Here is a 22,632-nt window from a genome sequence, read left to right as displayed (position 1 = left end):
GACACGACTGAGGCGACTTAGCAGCAGCAGCAGCAGCAGCAGAGAAGTCATCCAAACCATTCTTTACTCACATAAATGTGTCATCAGCACATGGGTTAGTGCCAAGGAGCACAAAAGACCCTGTCAGCCTTTGGTCTAACTAGGTATGAGGACGTCTTCAGGGAATTCAAGAGGGGAAGTGGTGGAGCCTTTCTACATACCTTTTTTACCTTTTAAGTCAATAGGTTATCAAACTATGAAAAAAACAACTCCACATAAAAGAAAATGCATGCTTCCTAAGTTCTCCTTTTAGGATTCCAAACCTAAAGTGAAGGTCAGGATGCTTACCCGAATAAACCCATTTTCTGGAGGGACTGGTTGAGGACACCCTGAATCTGATTCTAATTCAGGGAGATCAGTTTCTTTCATGTACTCATCATCACTGATGCATGGTTGTCCACTAGAAGGGAAAAAAAAAGATATGTATAATAAAATAAATATGTACACATACCTAAATGTCTATGTATGTACATATATGGATGCATATATATATATATACTTTAGAGCATATATATGCTCTAAAGTGTGTGTATATATGTATACTTTAGAGCATGCTAAGTTGCTTTAATTGTGTCTGACTCTTTGCAACCCCATGGACTGTAGCCCACCAGGCTCCTCTGTCCATGGGATTTCCCAGGCAAGACTACTAGGGTGGGTTGCCATGACCTCCTCCAGGGGATCTTCCGACCCATAGATAGAACCTGTGTCTCTTATGTCTCCTGCATCGGCAGGTGGGTTCTTTGCCACTAGCGCCACTTGGGAAGCCCATATATATATGTATATAAAACAGATAAAAAAGAGAGAAAATATTAGAGAGGAAAAGGGGTAGTAGCATACCTAACACCTCACTGATATGTTGAAATAGGTAAAATTCTAAGTATTTCTTCACTTAGCAATAAAAAAATAAATACTGCAAGTCTCTAACAGTGGGGGTGGGGGCTGCCCACTCTCCCCGGCTCCCGTCTTTCCATCCTTACTCGTTCTGTATTATGGAGAACGTGCAGTGTTCCTCTTGCCGCCTCTCCCCCTCACAGCGTTTTCCTCCTTGCTGAGGGGCAGGGTTGTTACATTCGCGGGTTCTTGATCTCCTGTAAGTAGCATCACACGAGCTCCAGGAGGACCAGCAGCCCCAGTTGCCGTCCACAGCATCTGGAAGACAGGGACATCCACCCACCGATCTCAGTGCAGCCCAGAGAACTGGGGCTTTGAAGCCAGGCCAACTTGGTTGCCTCGCATTTTAGCTGTGGGATCCTTTGCAGGATATCATAGCGTTGTTGTCAGGATTAGAAGAAATTCTCCGTGTAACGAGGCTGATACAACATCTGTTTTTACTTTCCTGTTCCCGCAGGAATAAAATGGCAACAGCTCTGAAAAATTTTCAACTATCAGCAATGTGTCACACAGTACATATATGCATACATCTATGTATACATATTAACATCTTCTGAAAAGGATATATATCTAATATATACATTAAAATACATTTCTAAAGGTAATAGACTATATTCTTACTCCCATGACATATCCTCTTTCTAAAGAGGATTAGAGGTAGCCCTGAATATATCTTAGTCCAGTATGAAAATTTTGATTGTGGCTTAATTTGTCCCTTATTACAAGCTATCCTTATTCTACATTACAATGCATAAGAGACTCATAACATCAGTATCATATAGTTTACTTTATATTATGTTTTTTATTTTATTTATCTTATGTTAAAGGCATTGTGCTGTTTATTTCATATACATATGTTGTTGTTGTTGTTTAGTCAACAACAGTTGTGTCTGATTCTGTGTGACCTGATGGACTGTAGCCTGCCAGGCTCCTTTGTCCATGGGGTTCTCCAGGCAAGAATACTGGAGTGGGTTGCCATTTCCTTCTCCAGGGGATTTTCCTGACTCAAGGATCAAACCTACTTCTCTTATGTTTCCTGCACTGCCAGGTGGGTTCTTTACCACTAGCACCACCGGGGAAGCCCGACTACATAAACACACGTATATAACTTTCAAGTGTATAGTGGCCTTATCTCCATTTTATGGAAAATCGATTTAGGCACAGAGAGGTTAGGTGACTTTTCCAAGGTCACACAGCTGATAGGTTACAGCTGAGACTGACATCAAACTGTTTGACTTTTGAGTCTAATTTTCTCCAGGCCTAATTTCCTTGTGAATTTGCGTAAGGTGGAAATTGCAAGGACAAGTTTTGTTTTGTTTTGCTGTTTTCATTAACCAACCTAGAATACCTTGGGGAGGGGAAAGCTTCCTGCCTCCTAGTAAATTACTGACACTTACTAGATTTGTAATCCGGGGAGCGCCTCTCACAGTTCTCGCCATAGGTGCCGCTCTGGCAAACACACAGACATTCGGTCCCTGAGAGCACGGGGCGGCCATTGTTAGGGCATTGAGCACACCGACAAGGGTCAAACTTGGCTGCATACTCTTGAAAAGCTCTCCTGAGGTTGTTCCGTCTTGTCACTGCACAGGGGATGTTTCTGACCAGGTCCGTGATGGGAGCAAGCTAAGAGCAGATGGGAGGGGGAAGCTCTAGTCAGAATCACCTCTTTGGCATATGTTGATATCACCACCTAGTTCTCATGGAATCAGAGGCAAGACTTGGGCAATCGTATGCTTCAAAGCGATTATTGTAGAATATGGCATATCTGTCTATTGAACCAGTAGAGAAAAGCCCTCTCCAGGGAAGGGGAGGGCAGGGAACTTCTTCCCTTCTATGCTGGGTAGACCAGCTGTCTTCAAGATTAGCTGTCTTCCACTGTCCTTAAAGTACAGCAGGTGTAATGTACATGGAGTTTCCTTTCCCTGAGCTTCTACTATGGAGGAAGCCTCAGATGAGGTGTCACTTATGAGAATTTACATCATCTTACTTATTAAGCATCAACGTCTGGAGATAAGTGACTAAGAGTCAGGCAGCTCAGGAATGTTTTGGTGAAACTTCAACAAGTTTGACTCATGGAGAAAGATCTGGGAAGAGTGAAGAGAGGCTTTCTGTGTTCTTTGTTTTTCCAGGGACAATAATACTGGCTTTTGGTGAACCAGGTGAAAAAATGTGGAGAGAGAACACAAAGAAATGAACTTTCTGGTAGAATCAATAGAAGAATTACAATAACAAATATGGGGGCTAACACAAAAATCAAGGCTCATCAATATTTTAAAACCCCAGAGGAATGACTCTCTATGCAGTGTATGACTCACAAGTGCCCAGATGGATGGCTGGACCACATTTTCCTACCATAACCTGTAGAATTCCAAATATCTTCACATTGCATGTAAATCATCCTACTTTCATGATGATTGAATTCCTTTATTTTCATTTGAATGAAATGAGCAGAATAGTTCCTTTAGGGGCTTTAAAAAATGTGCTTATGTTCCAGGCAAAACTGGTTTAAGTGGCGTATGACTGATTTGTGGACAAAGTATTTCAGACATAATAAAAAACACCCTTTAATGTAATTACAACAAATATAAGACTGGTAAATTTAATCAGTGGTTTTAGAAACAGAATTTCAAATGGATCTAAAATCTCATATATTCCATAGAACTATAAATGAAGATTTAGGAGTGCTCATCAACTAAAGAATTGCAAGAAAAATACAGAAATCAAATGTATTATATACATGGGAAGATAAAGAGCAGTACTCTAGGCAAGTTTAGGCAGTTTTATGCATCAAATTCCCTCTTTTGGTATTTTATGTATGCTACGAATTCTAAATGCCTTACTACAGAATGCTTGTTCCAACAGCAAAAACAAGAGATGTGTAATTCAGTGTTTTCTAAAAAGGTATAGTGTGCGTGCACACCAAAGAAACACATTTCTTTTTCCATCTGAGAAGGAAATGGAAAAGGAATTGTGTGATGCATAGTTTGGGCTGCCAGACAACAGCTTTAGCTCCTACCCATAATGCTTTTCGATCTTACCGCAAAGTCGATCACAGAAGGATTTTCCTTTACTGATTCTAACCAGTCAGAAAATACCCTCTCTTCCGGAGCAGAGCTCCCTTTCTCCCAAGCCAAAGCCGCCGCATACTCACTCCTCCCGCCTTGAACCAGCGATATGGATTTCTCTGATCCCTGCATAAAGGAACCTGCAAGGTATTTCAAGAAAATGACTTGTTTAATTTTATTGCAAATTCAAACTGGAAAGTAAAGCCTATTTACACAGGAGAAAGAAGCAGATGGCAGAACCTTGTAGCTCCATTAAGTCAGCTAAGTGAAAGCTCTGGAACACACCTCCTGTCCCTAAAGGGAGTTTAATAATAGAAATGATAACCATAGTGCTAACAGCTACCATTTATTAAGCGACTCGTGTATGCCCGGCACTCTACTCTCATTATTCATGTAATTCTCATAACAATCCTGAGAAGTAGGTGTTATAATAAACATGGACTTTGAAGCCAGAAGTAATTTGGCCTGGAACACGTGGTTACTAAGGAGAGAGAGGGGGCGGGATACAGATGTAACCCAAGGCCTAAGGACTCTGCCTCTTGCTCTTTGAATGCCAAACCTCTCACTTTTGACTTATATAAGCATATGTCTTGGGCCTCAGAATAACATAAATCACATGGTTTCTGGAACCCATTCAGTGGACCACCATGCCATAATTGACTACAATTACAGAAAAAGGTGATAGAATGCTTTTAAGCCTAAAGATAGGAGTAAAAGTACAACTAATCAAAGGGAAAAATTAAACAGAAGAGTTGGCACAATGTTGCTTTAGAGGTAATGCATTTACTGTATATAGCAAAGATCTTTTACATACATTTTCAGGACAATTCCTATTAACTCATAGTGTCTTTAATATGAGTGTGTGTGTGTGCTCAGTCGTGTCTGACTCTTTGCGACCCCATAGACTCTAGCCTGCCAGGCTCCTCTGTTGATGGAATTTTCCAGTCAAGAATACTGGAGTGGGTTGCCATTTCCTTCTCCAGGGGATCTTCCTGACCCTGGGATCAAACCTGGGTCTCCTGAGGCTCCTGTATTGGCCCGTGGATTTTTACCACTACACTCCTGGGAAGCCCAGCTTGGTGATAAGAAATTGTAATGAGAAAATCAAATGGTAAAGAGGTTAGTGATATGGGTAATAGTTAATGACATGGATTTGATGTCTGTTCTGGAGTTTCAGTAGGGTTCAGCCATGCCCCTATTTAGAAATTCTGCAGTGAGGGAGACTAGGATGATTAAAACAATGGATGAAATACTCTGTCTATGAAAAAACTATGGTCTTTTTCAAAGTGAGCTGCTTAAGAGGGATATAGGAAGAACATTTTAGAAGGTTTTTTTTTTCTTGCATTTATTTTTCATGTGAAATATGAGAGAAGTGATCATTTGCCAATATACCATATACCTAGTGACAGTGATTCTGACTTGCTAGATTGATATCATATATGTCATAAGTGGAATGACACTATGGTAAGAGTTATATATGATAAACTTGGAATCTTGAAGAAAGACCTAGAGTTAAGTCTGTTTATTATTCATTAACTACTATGAACAGAATGCTCACAAGTGAATAAATGGCTTAAAAAGATTCCAGAAAGAAAATTCAGACTGAAGATGATACCTATAGTGCAAACATAAGCAAAACAACTAGTGGAAGGAAGAACAGATCCTTCTCTTTCTTATGCAAGCTTCTCGTTGTCACAACATGAGTTTGATACCAAAGCTGCCTCAAAACATATCAAAAGTTTCAAGGAGTTTTATGAAGTAAAACCCGCTAGGGGTTTTCTAGTGGTTCAGAGGCAAAGAGTACACTAGAATGCAGGGTAGTCGGGTCTGATTCCTGGGTTGGAAAGGTCCCCTGGAGAAGGAAATGGCAACCCACTCAGGTATTCTTGCCTGGAAAACCCCATAGACAGAAGAATCTGGCGGGCTATAGTCCATGGGGTCACAGAAAAGTTAGACTTGACTGAGAGACTCAGTAACAACTATGATGAGCAAGATTATGAAAAATTCTATTTTATATAGACCATCTTTTGAAACTAGCTCAGGGTTAGAAATAGACATATCTGTATTCTTAAGTGTGCTTTTAGAAAACAACATAAATACGTCTTTGTTTTTAGGCAAACTGTCATTGTGATTGATCAGTGTTAGTTGACAATGTTCTGTAAACCAGGCACTAAAAACTTGGGTTGGAGAGTTGACACAGTTCAGGAATATCAGCGATGTGTAAGCAGGGTAGGATGGATGGTTGGGTTGATTAATCGGTTTGGATACTACTGCAATAGTCTCTGGTTTTGCAGTGTCTTCCTGTTATGAATCCATTTTGGACATTTTCTCATCTCTATGTTGGATGGATTTTACAGCTGAGTAGTTTTTATTCATTGAGTACTCAAGAATGAACGTTTACAGAATGCTCTCAGGTTTTGAGACATCTTTCTGTTATGTTTACATATGAACACATTTTCTTTTCTGTTTTAGAAGTTTGTGAACATTCCTTTATTGTCTTAGCTTTGCATTTTGTGGGTAAGTCTGACGCCAGCCAGATTTTGTTGTTATTCTATAGGGAAATTATTTTTTCAGCTAAGGTACTTGAATTCATTTTAAAAATCTTTGAATTTAGTTAATTAGCTAGAATTTGCCTTGAAATTGTATATTTGAACCATATTTCTGATACAATTAATCAAGACAAATTTCGTCCTTTCTTTCTGGGACATGTTCATATATTTAGTTATTTATTAAAATAGTTTTTCTCTTTCATTTCTTGAGCTCTCTATTTCAGGAACATTAATTCCCATATATTAAATTATATTTGTCATTCTATTTCCATTAGATATTCTTTAATAATGGTTAATATCTGAATTTGTCTGCATTTATTATGAATTACTTTAGATCTTTCTTTTATTAATTTTACTTTCAGACAATAATATCTTGAATTTTCAGTGTCTATTTATAACTATAATGGTGATTCTTTTCAATATTTGTGTCCTTGTACCTTAGTTTTGAAATCTTCCTTTTCAGTTAATTCTTGTATTTAATCTTTTCAAACTCTGAGGTCTTGATTTATTGAATTCTCATTCTTATTAAACTATTCTATTGCAAGACAAACTGGTATAGAATCTGTATATTCTCTAATTTACATTACTAGGTTGATTGCATACTGCTTTTTTTGGCTGTAATACAAATGTATAGTTATCAAATCAGCTCTCGTTTTGCTTATGCTCAACATGGGCATCCATATGTAAACCATCAATAGCCTCTGATACTTAAAACTATCTACTTATTATTATAAGTAGCTTAGCTACTTATAATACCGGGGGACCTTGGCTGTCCCCCAGTGACAATATAAGCTTCATATTTGGGGAGTTTCTGTGATTCCCTTTGTTCTGAGCAGAAGCAGTCATCAGTCAGAAAAAGTAAGGGAATAAGAGAATTTTACACAGAGAAGGAGTTATTTATAATGACAAGGCACAGTCGAGAGCATGACTTATTTAGGAAAGAGAGGCAAAAACTTAGCTAGGCAGAAATTGAGGCAGGAACTTATCTTCAAGGCTATGTGAAGCCATTGACATGTTTAAGGCCTGAGTGTTTCATGATAAGATTTGCCTTGGAGAATATTCCTCTCACAGCAAATGTGTAGAATAAGGCAAGACCAGAGGCAAAGGGACCAGTTGGGAGGGCTCTGTGGTAATCCAAGTTGGAAATGATGAATGGAAGGTATGTGCATGGAAATGAGGAAATGGGGAGAAGTGGGAGACATATTAAGAAGGAGGAATGACTGCTTACTGCATCTAGAGGCAAGAAAGAGAGAGGGAGAAATCAAAGACAGCACTCAGGTTTCTCACTTGGTTGTCTGAGTGTTTTTAATGTACTACTTTTAGAGCTTCTGTGCATGCGTCTGACTCTTTGCGACCTCATGGACTGTAGTAGCCTGCTAGGCTCCTCTGTCCATGGGCTTTCCCAGGCAAGAATTCTGGAGTGGGTTGCCATTTCCTCCTCCATAGGAGGCTCCTGACCGAGGGATCAAACCTGTGTCTCTTGCATTGGCAGGCAGATTCTTTACCACTAAGCCGTCTGGGAATCCCCCCTCTTAGAACTTATCAGTCTGTTTTTTTTTTTAATTGAAATATAGTTGATATACAATTTTGTGTTAGTTTCTAGTGTACAACAAAATCATTCTGTTTTACATATATATTAAATATATATATATATGTAAATATTGGAGTAGGAAATGGCAACCCACTCCAGTATTTTTGCCTAGAAAATTCCTTGGACAAAGGGGCCTGGAGGGCTATAGTCCATGGGGTTGCAAAGAATCAGACACAACTGAGCACACACATGTATATATATATTTTTTTTTCATAGTTTTTTCCATTATGGTTTATTATAATATATTGAATGTAGTTTCTTGTGCTATACAGTATGACCTTGTTGTTTAGCTATTTTATGTATAGTAGTTTAGGTCTTTCCTGGTGGCTCAGATGGTAAAGAGTCCACCTGAAATGCAGGAGACCCAGGTTTGATCCCTGAGTTGGGAAGATCTCTTGGAGGAGAAAATGGCAAGCCACTCCAGTAATCTTGCCTGGAGAATCCCAAGGGCAGAGGATTCTGTTGGACAGAGGAGCTACAGTCAGTTGAGTCACAAGAGTCAGACACAACTGAGTGACTCTGCACACACAGACTAGTTTGTATCTTCTAATCCAAAACTCCTAATTTATCCCTACCTCTGCTTCCCATTTGATAATCATAAGTTTGTTTTCTATGCCCCTGAGTCTGTTTCTGTTCTGTAGATAAGTCCATTTGTATCTTATTTTAGATTCCACATAGAAATGATATCATATGTTGTTTATCTTTGGCTTCACTTAGTATGACAATCTCTAGGTCCATCCATGTTGATGCAAGTGGCATTATTTCATTCTTTTTATGGCTGCATAGTATTTCATTGTATGTGTGTACTACATCTCCTGTGTTTTTAATGGTTGTCTATATGTATCCTTACTTTGTAAACTCCTTGAATGGAAAACCTAGTTCATGTCCGTCCTTACTTTACAATGTCTAGTACTCTTGCCTGGAGGGTCCCATGGATGGAGGAGCCTGGTAGGCTGCAGTCCATGGGGTCGCACAGAGTCGGACACGACTGAGCGACTTCACTTTCGTTTTTCACTTCCATGCACTGGAGAGGGAAATGGGAACCCACTGCAGTGTTCTTGCCTGGAGAATCCCAGGGACGGGGGAGCCTGGTGGGCTGCCATCTATGGGGTCGCACAGAGTCGGACACGACTGAAGCGACTTGGCAGCAGCAGCAGCAGCAGTACTGGGTTTGGCCCACATGTGTGAAGTCGCTCAGTCGTGTCTGACTCTTTGCGACCCCGTGGACTGTAGGCTGCCAGGCTCCTCTCTCCATGGGATTCTCCAGGCAAGAATACTGGAGTGGATTGCCAGTTCCTTCTTCAGGGGATTGTCCCAACCCAAGGATTGAACCCGGGTCTCCTGCATTGCAGGCAGATGCATAGGAAGAATCAATAAATGTGCATTCAGACAACCTAAATAAGAGATAAAGAAAATCCTAACCATGTCCTGTTTTGAGTAGTACCAATATTTGATTTTCTTCCTCCATACCACACATAGGACTCTGAGGCAGATAAATGAAACAACTGAAATAGGAAAATAGTGCAGTCGCAGTCAAGTGCAATATGGTACTTAAGTTATTGCCAGTCAGAACCCGCTAGGTAAGCTGCTAAGAGAGTACTGTTACCTTCGTATTTCTCTGACAGTTTGTTAGTGGTGCACCGGTGTTCCACTTTTGTTTTTTTAACAAAAAGGAAGCGTTTCTTTGTTTCAATCCGGATACAATTTTTGGCTTCTTCCTTTGTTAAACCTGGGAAATAAAGTACAAGAAAAAACCCCTGAGAACGCACCCTGGAGAATTCAGAGAAGAGCATGAGATTCTGAGCACTCTGGAAGCTACAGGTACTCTGTACCAGCATCCAGCTCCTTTCCTTCCCGTGAGCTTGAATGATGAATGGCTTTTACTACAAAGGTGGTTCTTCACAGGCCATGGGACATCCTGAAGAGGAAAGGTATTTATGAGTCCCTGCCATCTTCCCTGTGGGGATCATGTTGGCCTCTCCATGTTGCCTGCACACAGTAAACCTCTAAGCTTGCCCATGCTATTGGCCACTGCCCCTGTACACTTGCTCTGTTTGGTGCCCCATCGTCAGGAGGCACCATTCTTTGGGGGCCACAGCTGATTCTGTGAGGACTGAGTCCGTTTCATTTCTCCCCCTGTTCACCACCGCAAATGTAAATCTCGCAGGTCACTTCTCCTTCCCTGAACACTCATTCCCATACTCATCTAAGCTCCCTCTCCCTGACTTGGCCGTTCACTCAACCTCTACCTCCAAAACCCTTTCTTTTGTCTCAGAAACTGCCTTCCTGACTCATGAACTCTTCAGTGTCCTTCGGGACTGTTCGCTCTTTCTCCTTATCTTAATTCAAGCCCATACTTGATACATTTTCCCTGTTGTCTTCAAGGGAGGTTGATGCTGCCTGGTTCCCAGTCTCTTTAGGAGTGGGAGCTGGGCTTGATACCTTCCTCGTTTCCCAGGACTGCTTGCACAGGAAGACACACCACAGTTGTACAAGTCTTGTAAAAATCCTTATGCTCTAAGACTCAGAGTATCCAGTTCTAATACCTTTGGTCCTCATTGTTCTGATCTTTTGCCAAACTTCCTCATTTGTTGAAGATTTTGGTATCTGAATCAGTCTTTCCCGCCCTAATGCTAGTCCATTATCCTTAAGGACTTCAAAATTGGTGGGGGATGTCAGGGATTGAGTGGGACAGAGGCAGGGAAACAGGTCTGGCTGTTTGGAGGCTGACTTGGTACTGTCTCTCTAGGGTAGTTTGAAAAGTGTTTCCTTTATTCTTTTTAAACAGCTTCCTCAGTCACCTGACCTGGTACGCAAAAACACCAAAATTAGAATCCAATTTTTTTGCTGTTTAGTTTAAAATTGCTTTGCAAAATACAAGCACATAAGAGATAGAGCTGTTATGTGAACTATTAAGCACTTGAAAGCAAAGTAGTTTATCAAATACTGATTCTTAGGATTGCAGGTTACAAGAGCCAGGCAAGAGTGTTATCAGAGCCAGAGGCACCATGTGAGTGTGTGATGCTGCAATATAAACCCGAGTGTGCAGCTTATCAAGGAATGAAGCTGAATAGATGCAGATGAGGCTTCCTACTTCGTAGTTTTTTCAATAGTTTGACACATTGAAAGAGATGAATCAAAGATTGGGAGTAAAAAATGTCTTGGTTTGAGGCCCTCGTGTGTACCTGGCATTTTAATTTCTAACAAAAAAGATGGCTGTTTTGATTAGGCTGAATAAATATGACTCATTTTTCTTCCGGTGGCATTGTTCTTATAAATGGGTCAGTCAAATGTTCAGGCAGTGTAAGGAATTTAATGGTCCCCTAACCCTTCCATCTAGTCAAGGCTATGGTTTTTCCAGTGGCCAGGTATGGATGTGAGAGTTGGACTGTGAAGAAAGCTGAGCACTGAAGAATTGATGCTTTTGAACTGTGGTGTTGGAGAAGACTCTTGAGAGTTCCTTGGACTACAAGGAGATCCAACCAGTCCATTCTGAAGGAGATCAGCCCTGGGATTTCTTTGGAGGGAATGATGCTAAAGCTGAACTTTGGCCACCTCATGCAAAGAGTTGACTCATTGGAAAAGACCCTGATGCTGGGAGGGATTGGGGGCAGGAGGAGAAGGGGATGACAGAGGATGAGAGGGCTGGATGGCATCACCGACTCAATGGACGTGAGTTTGAGTGAATTCCGGGAGTTGGTGATGGACAGGGAGGCCTGGCGTGCTGCGATTCCGGGGTCACAAAGAGTTGGACACAACTGAGTGACTGAACTGAACTGAACTGAACCCTTTCTTATTCTTTCATTAGATTTCTATGATTTATTTTAAACAATTTTTTGAAGTGGACCATTTTTAAAGACTTTATTGAATTTGTTGCAATGTTGCTTCTGGGTTTTTTGTTTTGCTTTGGTTTTCTGGCCTTGAGGCATGTAGGGTCTTAGCTCCCTGACCGGAGATCAAACTTATATCCTCTGCATTGGCAGGCAGAGTCTTAACCACTGGACCGCCGGGCAAGTCCCTAGCTTCTATGACTTATAAGTGAAAATCCAATTGCATGTGACCAATTCATCAACTATAGCATAATTAATGAACTATAAACCTCATTCCTTTCAGTTTCTGATGGTTACAGGGGAATCCTTCAAGATTTGAATGATGAATCTCTCTTATGAGCCGCAGTATTGCTCACACAGTGTTGAAAATATCAATGTGTTATCAGTGAATTTCTGTACTGGCCTTTTCTTCCCCACAAGACGCGCTGTAGCTTACGTCTGACCCTATCCACACTGACAAAGGAGTTGCTTGATGCTGAAGCGCTTGCAGTCTCAAACCTGAGTTTGATGTGGCCACAGGAATGAGTATTCTGGAAATGTCCTCAGCTCCTCTGACTGGGCAAAGATCAACAGTGTCAATCAAAAATGTCATACTGATAAACAGTGGGGTGAATAGTTTTTCTTCTTCAATCAGAGCAGAACATGACTTCCCAGCAAAAGAAATTTAAAATTAGCATGTTGTATAACATGATATTCTAATTGTTTACTGTTTCTCTGTGTCCCTGAAGTTCTTTTTACCTTGCACACTGGAGCAAGGTCAACTTTTTATTCAGTGTTTTAAATTGACTGTGGAACACTGCAGAATAGAGGAATACATCAAGAGATGCAAATAAAAAGCAATTTAATTTTGTTTTATTCTTCTTGCACTAGAGAAAGTACTCTGAGGTATTCGAGTCATTTTTTTTTAAAATTAATGACAAGGGATATAATTCTTATTGAATAAAGCAAATAAAACTAAGCCTAAACTCTAGCTCTACATTGTGGCGAAGTAAGGGGAAAAGAACTAAAAAGGGGAAAAGGGAGGAGGCTGAAATATGGATTCATCTAGAGAGTGGGCAAAAACAGACAAGCACATCCACCGGAGAATTCCATTTTAATGAGATTTTTTTCTGTTTCATCTTAAACCACAGTTAAAACTGAGTTCCAATATTATTATTGTGACTCAGAGAAGTATATATATATTATGACTATAAGATTACATATTACATATAAAACATGAGAATATGTCTTATATGCATATATATTATGTATAATGTGTAGTGTTTGTATGTGTACGTAGGTGTGCATGGTTATATGTTTCCAGTTTTATATGACACCTCAGACTCCCTTTCTTTCTCTTATTATGTATATCTGTGTGTCTAAAGTCTCTACCTTTATTAAAAGAGAAAGAGAAGGAAAGTGAGAATATTTCAGGAAGAAAATACAGCTCATCACTCTTCATTTTAGTTATGGGGCTTCAACTATTAAAATCCTGGATGTTTGATTAAAGATTCACATAGTTCTTTAACGGACCTGAACTCTAAGCCTTTAGCAGCTTTGCTGTAAATGCATGAGTATAGCTTATCGAATGAGAAATTATTCTCTGGGCTACAGCAGCAGTGACCAGAATAATTTCATCCCTAGAGTGAGATGAAACCAAGACAAGGGCCAGAGACTTCCCCCAATCATTTTTGCTCAGCTTTAATGTTGGTGCTGTTCTCAGTGGCAAAGACATCAAATTCAGTGAGCAAATATTACTCCAGTGGAAAGGATAACTGTAATGAAATGTAAGAGGCGATGTGGAAAGCCCATCATAGTGTAAATCTCTGGGATTTCAGTTAACTCTGTCAGGCAAAAAATTTTGAAGACCTTCTTACTGAAAATCCTTTTCAAAGACATATATCCCATCTCCTCTCTGTAAAAGCAGATCATGATGGATATCTGCTGATTTAAAGTAGGAAAGACTTAGGGAACCCACATTAAATGTAACTATTTGCCATAATGAGATATAAGAATAGAGGCATTGAAATTCTACTGACCCCAGGGTTGGCTTGGTGTCTTTTAAAAATAAATTCCTGATTTCTTTTGTAGAAGAGTCAAATGATCAAGAATTCTGATTTATTTATGAGAATTGGACACTTGGGTTCTGGTTATTACACAGTTACTAATCATGTTTTCAAGACAGAAGCATCACAAGAATGCTGTGTCATTTCACATTGAAGCCTGAAAACAAATTTATAAAAAGGTACTTAAGCTCTAATAGAAATGAATATTGGTGACTGAGCAACTTCACTTTCCCTTTTCACTTTCATGCATTGGAGAAGGAAATGGCAACCCACTCCAGTGTTCTTTTCTGGAGAATCCCAGGGACGGGGGAGACTGGTGGGCTGCCGTCTATGGGGTCACACAGAGTCGGACACGACAGAAGCAACTTAGCAGCAGCAGCAAGATATTAGTTAAGAAATCAAAAGTTATTTTTTAAACCAAGATTTATATTATTATTTTATATGTAAGCAGAAAATATCACAGATTATATCCCCAGATATAAAATTGCAACTTTTCCTCAAAGAAAAGTGCCTCCCATCTGGTTTCAAGTTTCGCCACCAGTAGGGGCATGTCTGGCTCATATTAACTTAGTCCCTTGTCCAATTATTAATTGCTTTTCATCTTTTGCCCTTGGCTTTTAGTTAAAGTCATTAAAAGAAAAAGACTAGGTCCAGTCTTTAGGACTCAGTGCTTTCATTGCCTAGGGGGCCAGGTTCAGTCTCTGTTGGGGGAACTGAAATCCCACAAGCCATGTGGCAAAAAAAAAAAAGAAAGAAAAAGAAACCAACTGTCAGTGGATTTGTTGTAATTTCAATTTTATAAAATTATCTTCTATAAAAATTCTATAAGTAAATTATTTTTTGGAGTTTAGTTCCAAGACAAATTTTGTTTTCCTAGTTGATGGCATGTATCTCTTTTTAGTTTACCACTGCTAGGCAGTTTATGATGTTCTTAAATGTCAGGAAATTCTGAGACAAATCTGATGCCCAGAGGCAAAACCTATTTATTTCTCCTTCTTCTTTTGACCTGAATTTTCCATTTTTATTTTCTTGAGTACGTACATTTTGGTTGTTCTTCATATCATTTTGGAAATTAAGCACGGTCGAAATAAAGTCGATAAAGAACTGAAAGGATAGAGTAAGAGAAAAATGCAATTCACAGTATCTTATCAGTTAAAAATAAGTGTTGAAGAAATCGAACCTGAGTTCTTTAGTTCCTCCTTGCTAAACTGATAAAGGACGTCATACACGCCTCCCAGGGAGCCAGAGGTGAAATAGTGAGTCCCGAACTCATCAAAGATCCGGCTGTATAAAGCAGAGTTGTATTCTAGAGGCAGATGGTTAAGTGCTTTCAAGAAGACATCAGAAAGCTGCAGATCTTTAGTTTTCATTGTGAAGTTTAAGACTTGTATGACTTTATGGATCCTAATAAAACTGGAAGCCTAAATGGAAAAGAAGAAAGAAGTGAAAAAAAAATGATTAAAGGTAATGAAAGCTTGAGGTATCAAACATTAAATGTTTATTGTCAGCTTCATTGTACCCATAGTATTATAATTGTTAACTGTCCATTGAATGTTCCCACACACAAAATGATAATTTTCATCTTATTTTTCCAGTACCTTTTCCTTCAGTTCAGTTTCCTTAGATATTCAAAACGCTAAACAGATAAGATAACCTCAATCATGTAGATTGTGTGATGGAGGGATATGCTGTCTGCCAAAAAGAAATCAAGGATCAAAAAGTCAGTCTTGCTTTCTTGATGGTCAATCATGGGTGCATCCCTACTGCATTTTTATTTAGAAAGTCTTGCTAATGCAAATAATTGAAAAAATATTGTATACATTTTTAGCTGGAAGTTACACAATGAGATTCAAGTCGTAGCTTTGTCCACCAGCTGGGGAAAGCATATCAATTCTCTGGGCCTCAGTTGTCCGGGAAAAGTCACCTGTGCACAGCCTTCATCTGTGACACTTCACACTCCTTTCAACTCCAAGATGCTATGACTCAAAATTACTTAGGCGGTAAAATTAAGCAAAATTGTTTGTATCCTCTGTCCTCCATCCACAAACAGAACTGTTTGTTTGGAGGTTTTTTTTTTCTTTAATCATCTCTTGTTATGTCAGGTAAATTTAGGATTATGTGGTTGGTAGCTGCCCCAAATTTCATTCCATTAAATTGTCCTATTCCATAGACACTGAGTTTTATGAGTATATCCACATATACTGTTGTTTTAAAAAATTTTAGATATTGTAACTGATGTCTTAGTTTTAGCAAATTGTAATGTTTAAGTAATAAAAAGAGAGGGGCATATTTTAGCCAAAAATCTGTATTAGTTAAATTGTTAAACCTGTCATTATTATGGCTGCAAATTATTAAACAGCTATCTTCCCATGTGCTATAATTATGGCACAAAATGACTATTAACACAGAAGGGGAAAAAGAAAAAAACACCACAAAGCCTGAGGAAGAGACAACATTCGTTCCCCTCCCTCTCTGTTTCCCTCTTGCTCTTCCTCCCTCCTCCTCTCCCTTTCTCCTTGCTCCCTTCTTCCCTTCAATACGTTTCTCTCAGCTATCTCAGAGGCAGTGGACACAAATGTGAGCAAGGCAGAAAAATGCATGCCTTTGTGGAGCTTACATTTTAAGTGTCCATTAACTGTAGGTTTAATACTTGAATTTTGTCATGGAGGTGTGGCCTTGGAAAGATAGAGGGACATTGTGCTCTTAGGAAGAAGCACTCTTACTCCCTGAATATCTGAAATATCTGTTTAGTTATGCTCATTGAAATAGGCTGTTCAAAATTTTCAGGTCACTTTAAAAACGAAATTGTGGGAAATAGAAGTGAAATTTTGGTAACTCGGCTTAGCACAAACATCTCCCTGGTGCTCCATTTGCTAGTTTCTGATGGCTAGAACTGGCTATTTTGGACTAAAAAATTACCTGACAGCAAGTTATTAACTATGTATGATCTATTTCAACATTTTGTGAGATCTTGCATTATTTTAACTATCTTTTTGTTGGTTCAGTTTTGTAAAGCAATTCCAAAAACTCACTGAATAGTATTTTGACTTTGAAGCAGACTGTCTGACCAACCAATGTTTAGTGAGATCTGTGCTTGACAAAATAAAGCATTGAGCGCCACTGAAGGGCTTGAAATGATTTTCAAGCTTGTGGGACCTTGTTTTCAGTATTTGAAGATTAAGAGAGGTTTACAGAAGCATTTTCTATTTAACCTGAGATATCCTGATTCCGTTCAGATCTAATCAAAGATGTTGGGTTGAACCATACAAAGTTGCCAATCTTGTAAGTCAAAAATGGTTGAATATCAGCAATTTCATATGTTTGAATCTGATACTGTGAATAGTCTGAAATGTTTCCACTTCGAGGCAGATATTAAAGGATCAAATAAAAGCTGTTTACCTACAGATAAGAGTTTTGTAAGTATTCTCTAGCATGTTTGAGACATTTAGAAACCGATTCTGAGAAGCAAATCTTAATATTGAAAGCGAAAGTGAAGTCGCTCAGTCTTGTCTGACTCTTTGCAACCCTATGGACTGTAGGCTACCAGGCTTCTCGGTCCATGGGATTTTCCAGGCAAGAGTACTGGAGTGGGTTGCCTTTTCCTTCTCCAGGGTATCCTCCCAATCCAGGGATCGAATCCAGGTCTCCCAAATTGCGGGCAGATGCTTTACCCTCTGAGCCACCAGGGAAGCTGGTGTATGTATGTGTCTGTGTAGATACACACACACACACACACACACACACACACACACACACACACGTGTGGCTCATTCAATAAAAGAAACCTGCCTGCAATGCAGGAGACCTGAGTTCAATCCCTGGGTTGGGAAGATTTCTTGGCGAAAGGAATGGATATCCACTCCAGTATTCTTGCCTGGCAAATTCCATGAACAGAGGAGCCCGGTGGGCGACAGTCCATGGGATCACAAAGAGTTGGACACGACTGAGGGACTACAACACATACACACACACGCACATATATATTTCAACACCTCCATTTCTCTCCTCATCTTTGACTATATTTTTGGGCAGTCATTTCCAATCCTGGATATGATATTAGAGCAAGCTGCTGCTGTTGCTGCTGCTAAGTCACTTCAGTTGCAAGCTGGAGGACTTAAAAAAAAAAGCCAGAATCATACACCCAATCCCAGATAGTCTGAATCAGTAAATTAAAAGAAGGACCTGGGGAGATGTATTTTTACTTCCTGGTAATTCTGACACTAACTTGTCTTAATAATTTGGTTAAGTGTGAGGGGCATGATATAATCCATGATATAACCCATAATCCATTCAGAAGTGAACTAACAGGGGCTCCCCTGGTGGCTCAGTGGTAAAGAATCTGCCTGCCAGTGCAGGAGAAATGGGTTTGATCCCTGATCTGGGAAGACCCCACGTGCCGTGGAGCAACTAAGCCCGTGTGCCCAAGTCCATGCTCCTCAACAAGAGAAGCCACTGTAACGAGAAGCCTGCACCTTGTGAGTAGGGAGTAGCTCCCACTTGCTACTATTAGAGGAAAGCCTGGGTTGCAATGAAGACCCAGCACAGTCAAAAATAAATAAATGAAAAATTTTTAAAGTAGGCCAACAATCTGTGTTATAAAAGGAATTTGTTTTGTTCTTTTTTACATGCTCATATCACTAGAGCTATACTCTTTTCAGAGTTTGATGAAAATAAGCAAGAAGCTTGAAACAGAATGTGGTAGATGTGAATAGTGGGCAAAAATTAGAAAAGTGATTTCAATTCCCAATTCTGGCATTTCCTCATTTTACGATCACGAGAGTCATTTAGCTTCTTGTACTTGAGTATAGTGCCTGATGCAGGGTAGGTCTGTGATGGATGCCAGTTGAATTAAAAATAAATATATGGACTTCAATCTACTTATCTGCAAAATGATGTTAAAAATATCTACCATTACCTGTTAAATAGTAAAGAAGGCTGAGTGCCAAAGAATTGATACTTTTGAACTGTGGTGTTGGAAAAGACTCTTGAGAGTCCCTTGGACAGCAAGGAGATCAAACCAGTCAATCCTAAAAGAAATCAACCCTGAATATTCACTGGAAGGACCGATGCTGAAACTCCAATACTTTGGCCACCTAATGCCGACTCTTTGGAAAAGACCCTGATGCTGGAAAAGATTGAAGGCAAGAGGAGAAGGGGACGATAGAGGATGAGATGGTCAGATGGCGTCACTGACTCAATGGACATGACCTTCAGCAAGCTCCAGTAGATGGTGATAGACAGGGAAGCCTGGCCTGCTGCAGTCCATGGGGTCGCAAAGAGCTGGACATGACTGAGTGAACAACAACATTACCTCTTAGGGTTCTTTTGAAGACAAATGAAATGCTTGGAAAATTTATCTGTAAAGTATTATAAGTACTCATATTTACATAAGTATATGAATGAATTAATAAAAAAATATGAGGGGCACTATGGTAGAAACATAAAGAGCAATAAATTGGTGCCCTCCAGTGCTGGTCCCTTTGGTTCTGACACTGGTACTTTGGTCTATTCTTTTCACATCTGCCATCAAGTTCTAGGATTCAGGACCCAATCCTCCCATATGTCTCTTTGGAAAAAACAAATCCTACTTAGAGTGGTGGTTGTAATGAGAAATAGATACTATTTTAAAAGACACTTGTAAATGTCTAAAAATGCCTAATAGAAATCTATCCCCTAAATCATTTAAGAGTTGGAATACATATCTAGAAGATTTTACAAGCAAACAAAGGAAAAAGGAAGATATGAGGAAAGATTAACCAATGAAAATGCAGTTTTATGTATTGAAAAGTTCCATTAGTTCCTGGCAAGATTAGTAGATAAAGTCCAATGCTTAGAGTATTAAAAATTTCAAATTTCCAGAGAGAGAACAAAAGAAAGAAGATCAGCTTACATATAATTTTTCCTATGTTACAATAGAAATTAGAAGATAGTAGAATAACATCCACCAGCTATCAAGAAAAGAAGACTGTGTCCCAAGATTCCTTTATCCAGTCAAGATATTTTGCATTTTTAGTGTTCAATGAAAAGATAGACATTTGTCTATATATAAGGATTTAGGGAATATACTTTGCATGTATCCTACTTAAAGAAAACACTGGAAATATGGCAATTGAATGAGAACAGGATCTCAAGAAAGGGAAGATGAAAGAAGAAGTGGTGATGAGCATGTATATGGGATATAGACCTATGTAATATATATACACATACACACATACAAAGAAATACACAAATACAAAATACATACTCTGAACTGGAATTTATCAGTATTATGTGAGGAATTGTTAATAGGGAAGATGGGATCCAGAATAAATGACTAATGAACATATATAATACAAAAAAGAATACAAAACAATCCCTAGGAGTAGCTTGGAATACAAAGATTCTATCTCAATAAAACTGAAGGCTTTGGAGGCTTGTGGTGGTAGTGGTGGGGGAATAAAGAAGCAAATATGTTTACTAGGAGATTGTGGGAATGGAATGCGGGGAGTAGAAAAATGATTAATCCTTTGGTGGAGGCTATATAGTACCTTATGGAATAAAAGAAAGACATTGGTTTAATTATGTGCATTAACCAGAGAAAGGTAAGTACCAGCAGAATTTAAAAGTTTAGTAGAACTTCCAAAATGACCAAAAAAAGTAAGAAGAAATGTGACAAAGAAAAGTAAAGAAACAAGAAACTAGCAACAAAGTTAAATGAGTGAGACACATTAAAGAGGAAAGGAGCATGATTAAATATTTCAGAAAGATACTAAATAGAAGTTGGCTGAATTTCTCCAGCAAAGACCCTAGACTGTCAGATTATGTTAAAAAAAACCAATATTCTGTTACATGTGGTTTATAAGAAATGCGCTTAAAATAATAAGACAAAAGTTAAAATAGCAAGAACACAACCACAAGCACAGCCAAATGCTTGCAAAAAAGGCATTATTATCTCTATAACTTTTGAAGTGGGCTATAACAACAAAAAAGTAAGTCTACTTAAATCTATGTTAGAAATCCTACTATTTGATATTAAAATGATCTCCTTCTCCTTGCATGATTGCTGGAATCAGTGTTATTTTTCAGGAAAAATTAAAAAGATCAAGAACCACTTTTATTACCGTTTTGTGGGAGGCTTGAATGGCTTGTTTGAAGGCAGAAGTATGGGAGCTGCTTCGACTTCTCTTTGAGGAATAGAAAATCGGTACATGAAAAGAGCCCGTAGCTTGGCTAGAACCTAAGGCTTCTTGATGTTTATTATCTTCAAGGGCAATTAAATCATCGTAGAAATCTGTTTCCAAGTCATCTTCTTTAGTTTGCACCTGGAGGAAAATCCACAAGAAATAAAACGTAATTTAGGAAATTAGAGCTATTTGTGAACACCTAATCCAATGATCATTCATTCATTGATGCATTCAGTAAACAGTTATTGTGGACCCATTTTCCTAGAGAACAAGGAATAGTATTAGTCCGTGTCTTCAGGAAGTTAATAGTTTAGTGAGGGAGAGAGACAATCAGACACTCAATGAGAGTAGCATTATGTTTCCAATGGGATTGCCACAAATAACTATAACATTCAGAGAGGCAATACTAGGGAAGTTACCATCAAGGAAATGACTCCTAAACTGAGATTTAGTGAGGTGACAAGAACACAGACCTAGTTTAGTCTGCCTGTGAATTTGATGCTCTTTGCAAGCTAATGGAAGGTATCTTTCAGAAAATTGAGACCTAGAAAGGTGGAGGGCAGATCTTGTCCTATTCTGCTCTGGCTCCATCCTGAACCCCTCAGCCTTATTCATATACTAGGCATTAGCACTTCACTGGCCAAGTCTGCAAGACAGAGAACAAATCATCAATAATCCATTGGTTCTGTCTGGTAAGTGGTGATCGGTTTTCATCTGACCGGGTCTGGGAAGAAGAGAAAAAGCAGCCAGTGAAACTTGATTTATGAGTCCTTGATAAATTTTCCAAGCACAAGGTAAACCCTTGCTATGGTTATGCTAGTAAGAGAACAATGGACAAATTTTTAAAAATTGCAAATTTGATTGATTGAAGAGTACCTCTTTATGTTAAAAATGCTTGTTTTGTTGGTAATGAAAAAAACTCTTGTTTTAAATTATTTAATATTAAAATGCACTGTGAGGCAAACCACATGTCATAGTTAAATAGCTTGCACAATTAGTCAAGGGAAGAAATAACCCAGCTGCAAGAGAGTCTTGCTCAACAGTAAAATACAGTCAAAAGTTCAGGATTCCTTTGAGACATTGCAGTGCATGCTAGTTAGCTTTTAAAATGTCCAAAAATGAAGTACATCCATTAACAACAAAGCAATACAACCATAATTAAATGTAGTTGCTGACATTTCTTTAATATTTGTTTAAAAAGCTTGACTACAAATATTTAGTTTTATAAATTAACTCTCATGTAAGAAAAGATGTGTCGACTTAAAGAAAAAATATATTTGCATATAAAGTAAGGACATTGGGTATCCTGGGAAGAAGCTCAGAGAAAATCTGACCATGTATGTTAGCTTGGTGAGAAAGCAAGTTTATCGCTGAGCAATGTTGAAAAATTGAACTGGGAAACTGGGGCCAGGCCTCCTATATTCTGATAAAGCATTTGAATTGACTTCTAAAGGCAAGA

General features: G+C 38.9%; 1 protein-coding gene across 3 annotated transcripts in view; it reads right to left on the bottom strand.

Moving 5' to 3' along the window:
- C6 (complement C6) overlaps window positions 1–22,632 on the bottom strand; it is a 77,441-nt gene that overhangs the window by 28,439 nt on the left and 26,370 nt on the right. For all 3 annotated transcript variants that reach the window (XM_013972795.2, XM_005694751.3, XM_013972794.2), the window contains 7 exons: window positions 21,111–21,311; window positions 15,191–15,431; window positions 9,742–9,864; window positions 3,969–4,135; window positions 2,328–2,553; window positions 1,017–1,188; window positions 328–439 (listed from right to left, as the gene is read on the bottom strand). In XM_013972795.2, the coding sequence (XP_013828249.2) occupies window positions 328–439; window positions 1,017–1,188; window positions 2,328–2,553; window positions 3,969–4,135; window positions 9,742–9,864; window positions 15,191–15,431; window positions 21,111–21,311 (1,242 nt within the window). The remainder of the gene's footprint in view (window positions 1–327; window positions 440–1,016; window positions 1,189–2,327; window positions 2,554–3,968; window positions 4,136–9,741; window positions 9,865–15,190; window positions 15,432–21,110; window positions 21,312–22,632) is intronic.

This window comes from Capra hircus, chromosome 20 (assembly GCF_001704415.2).
Source record: "Capra hircus breed San Clemente chromosome 20, ASM170441v1, whole genome shotgun sequence".
NCBI classification, from domain to species: Eukaryota; Metazoa; Chordata; class Mammalia; order Artiodactyla; family Bovidae; genus Capra; species Capra hircus.
The sequence above is the reverse complement of the archived record's forward strand: the minus strand, read 5'-3'. Positions and strand labels throughout refer to the sequence as shown.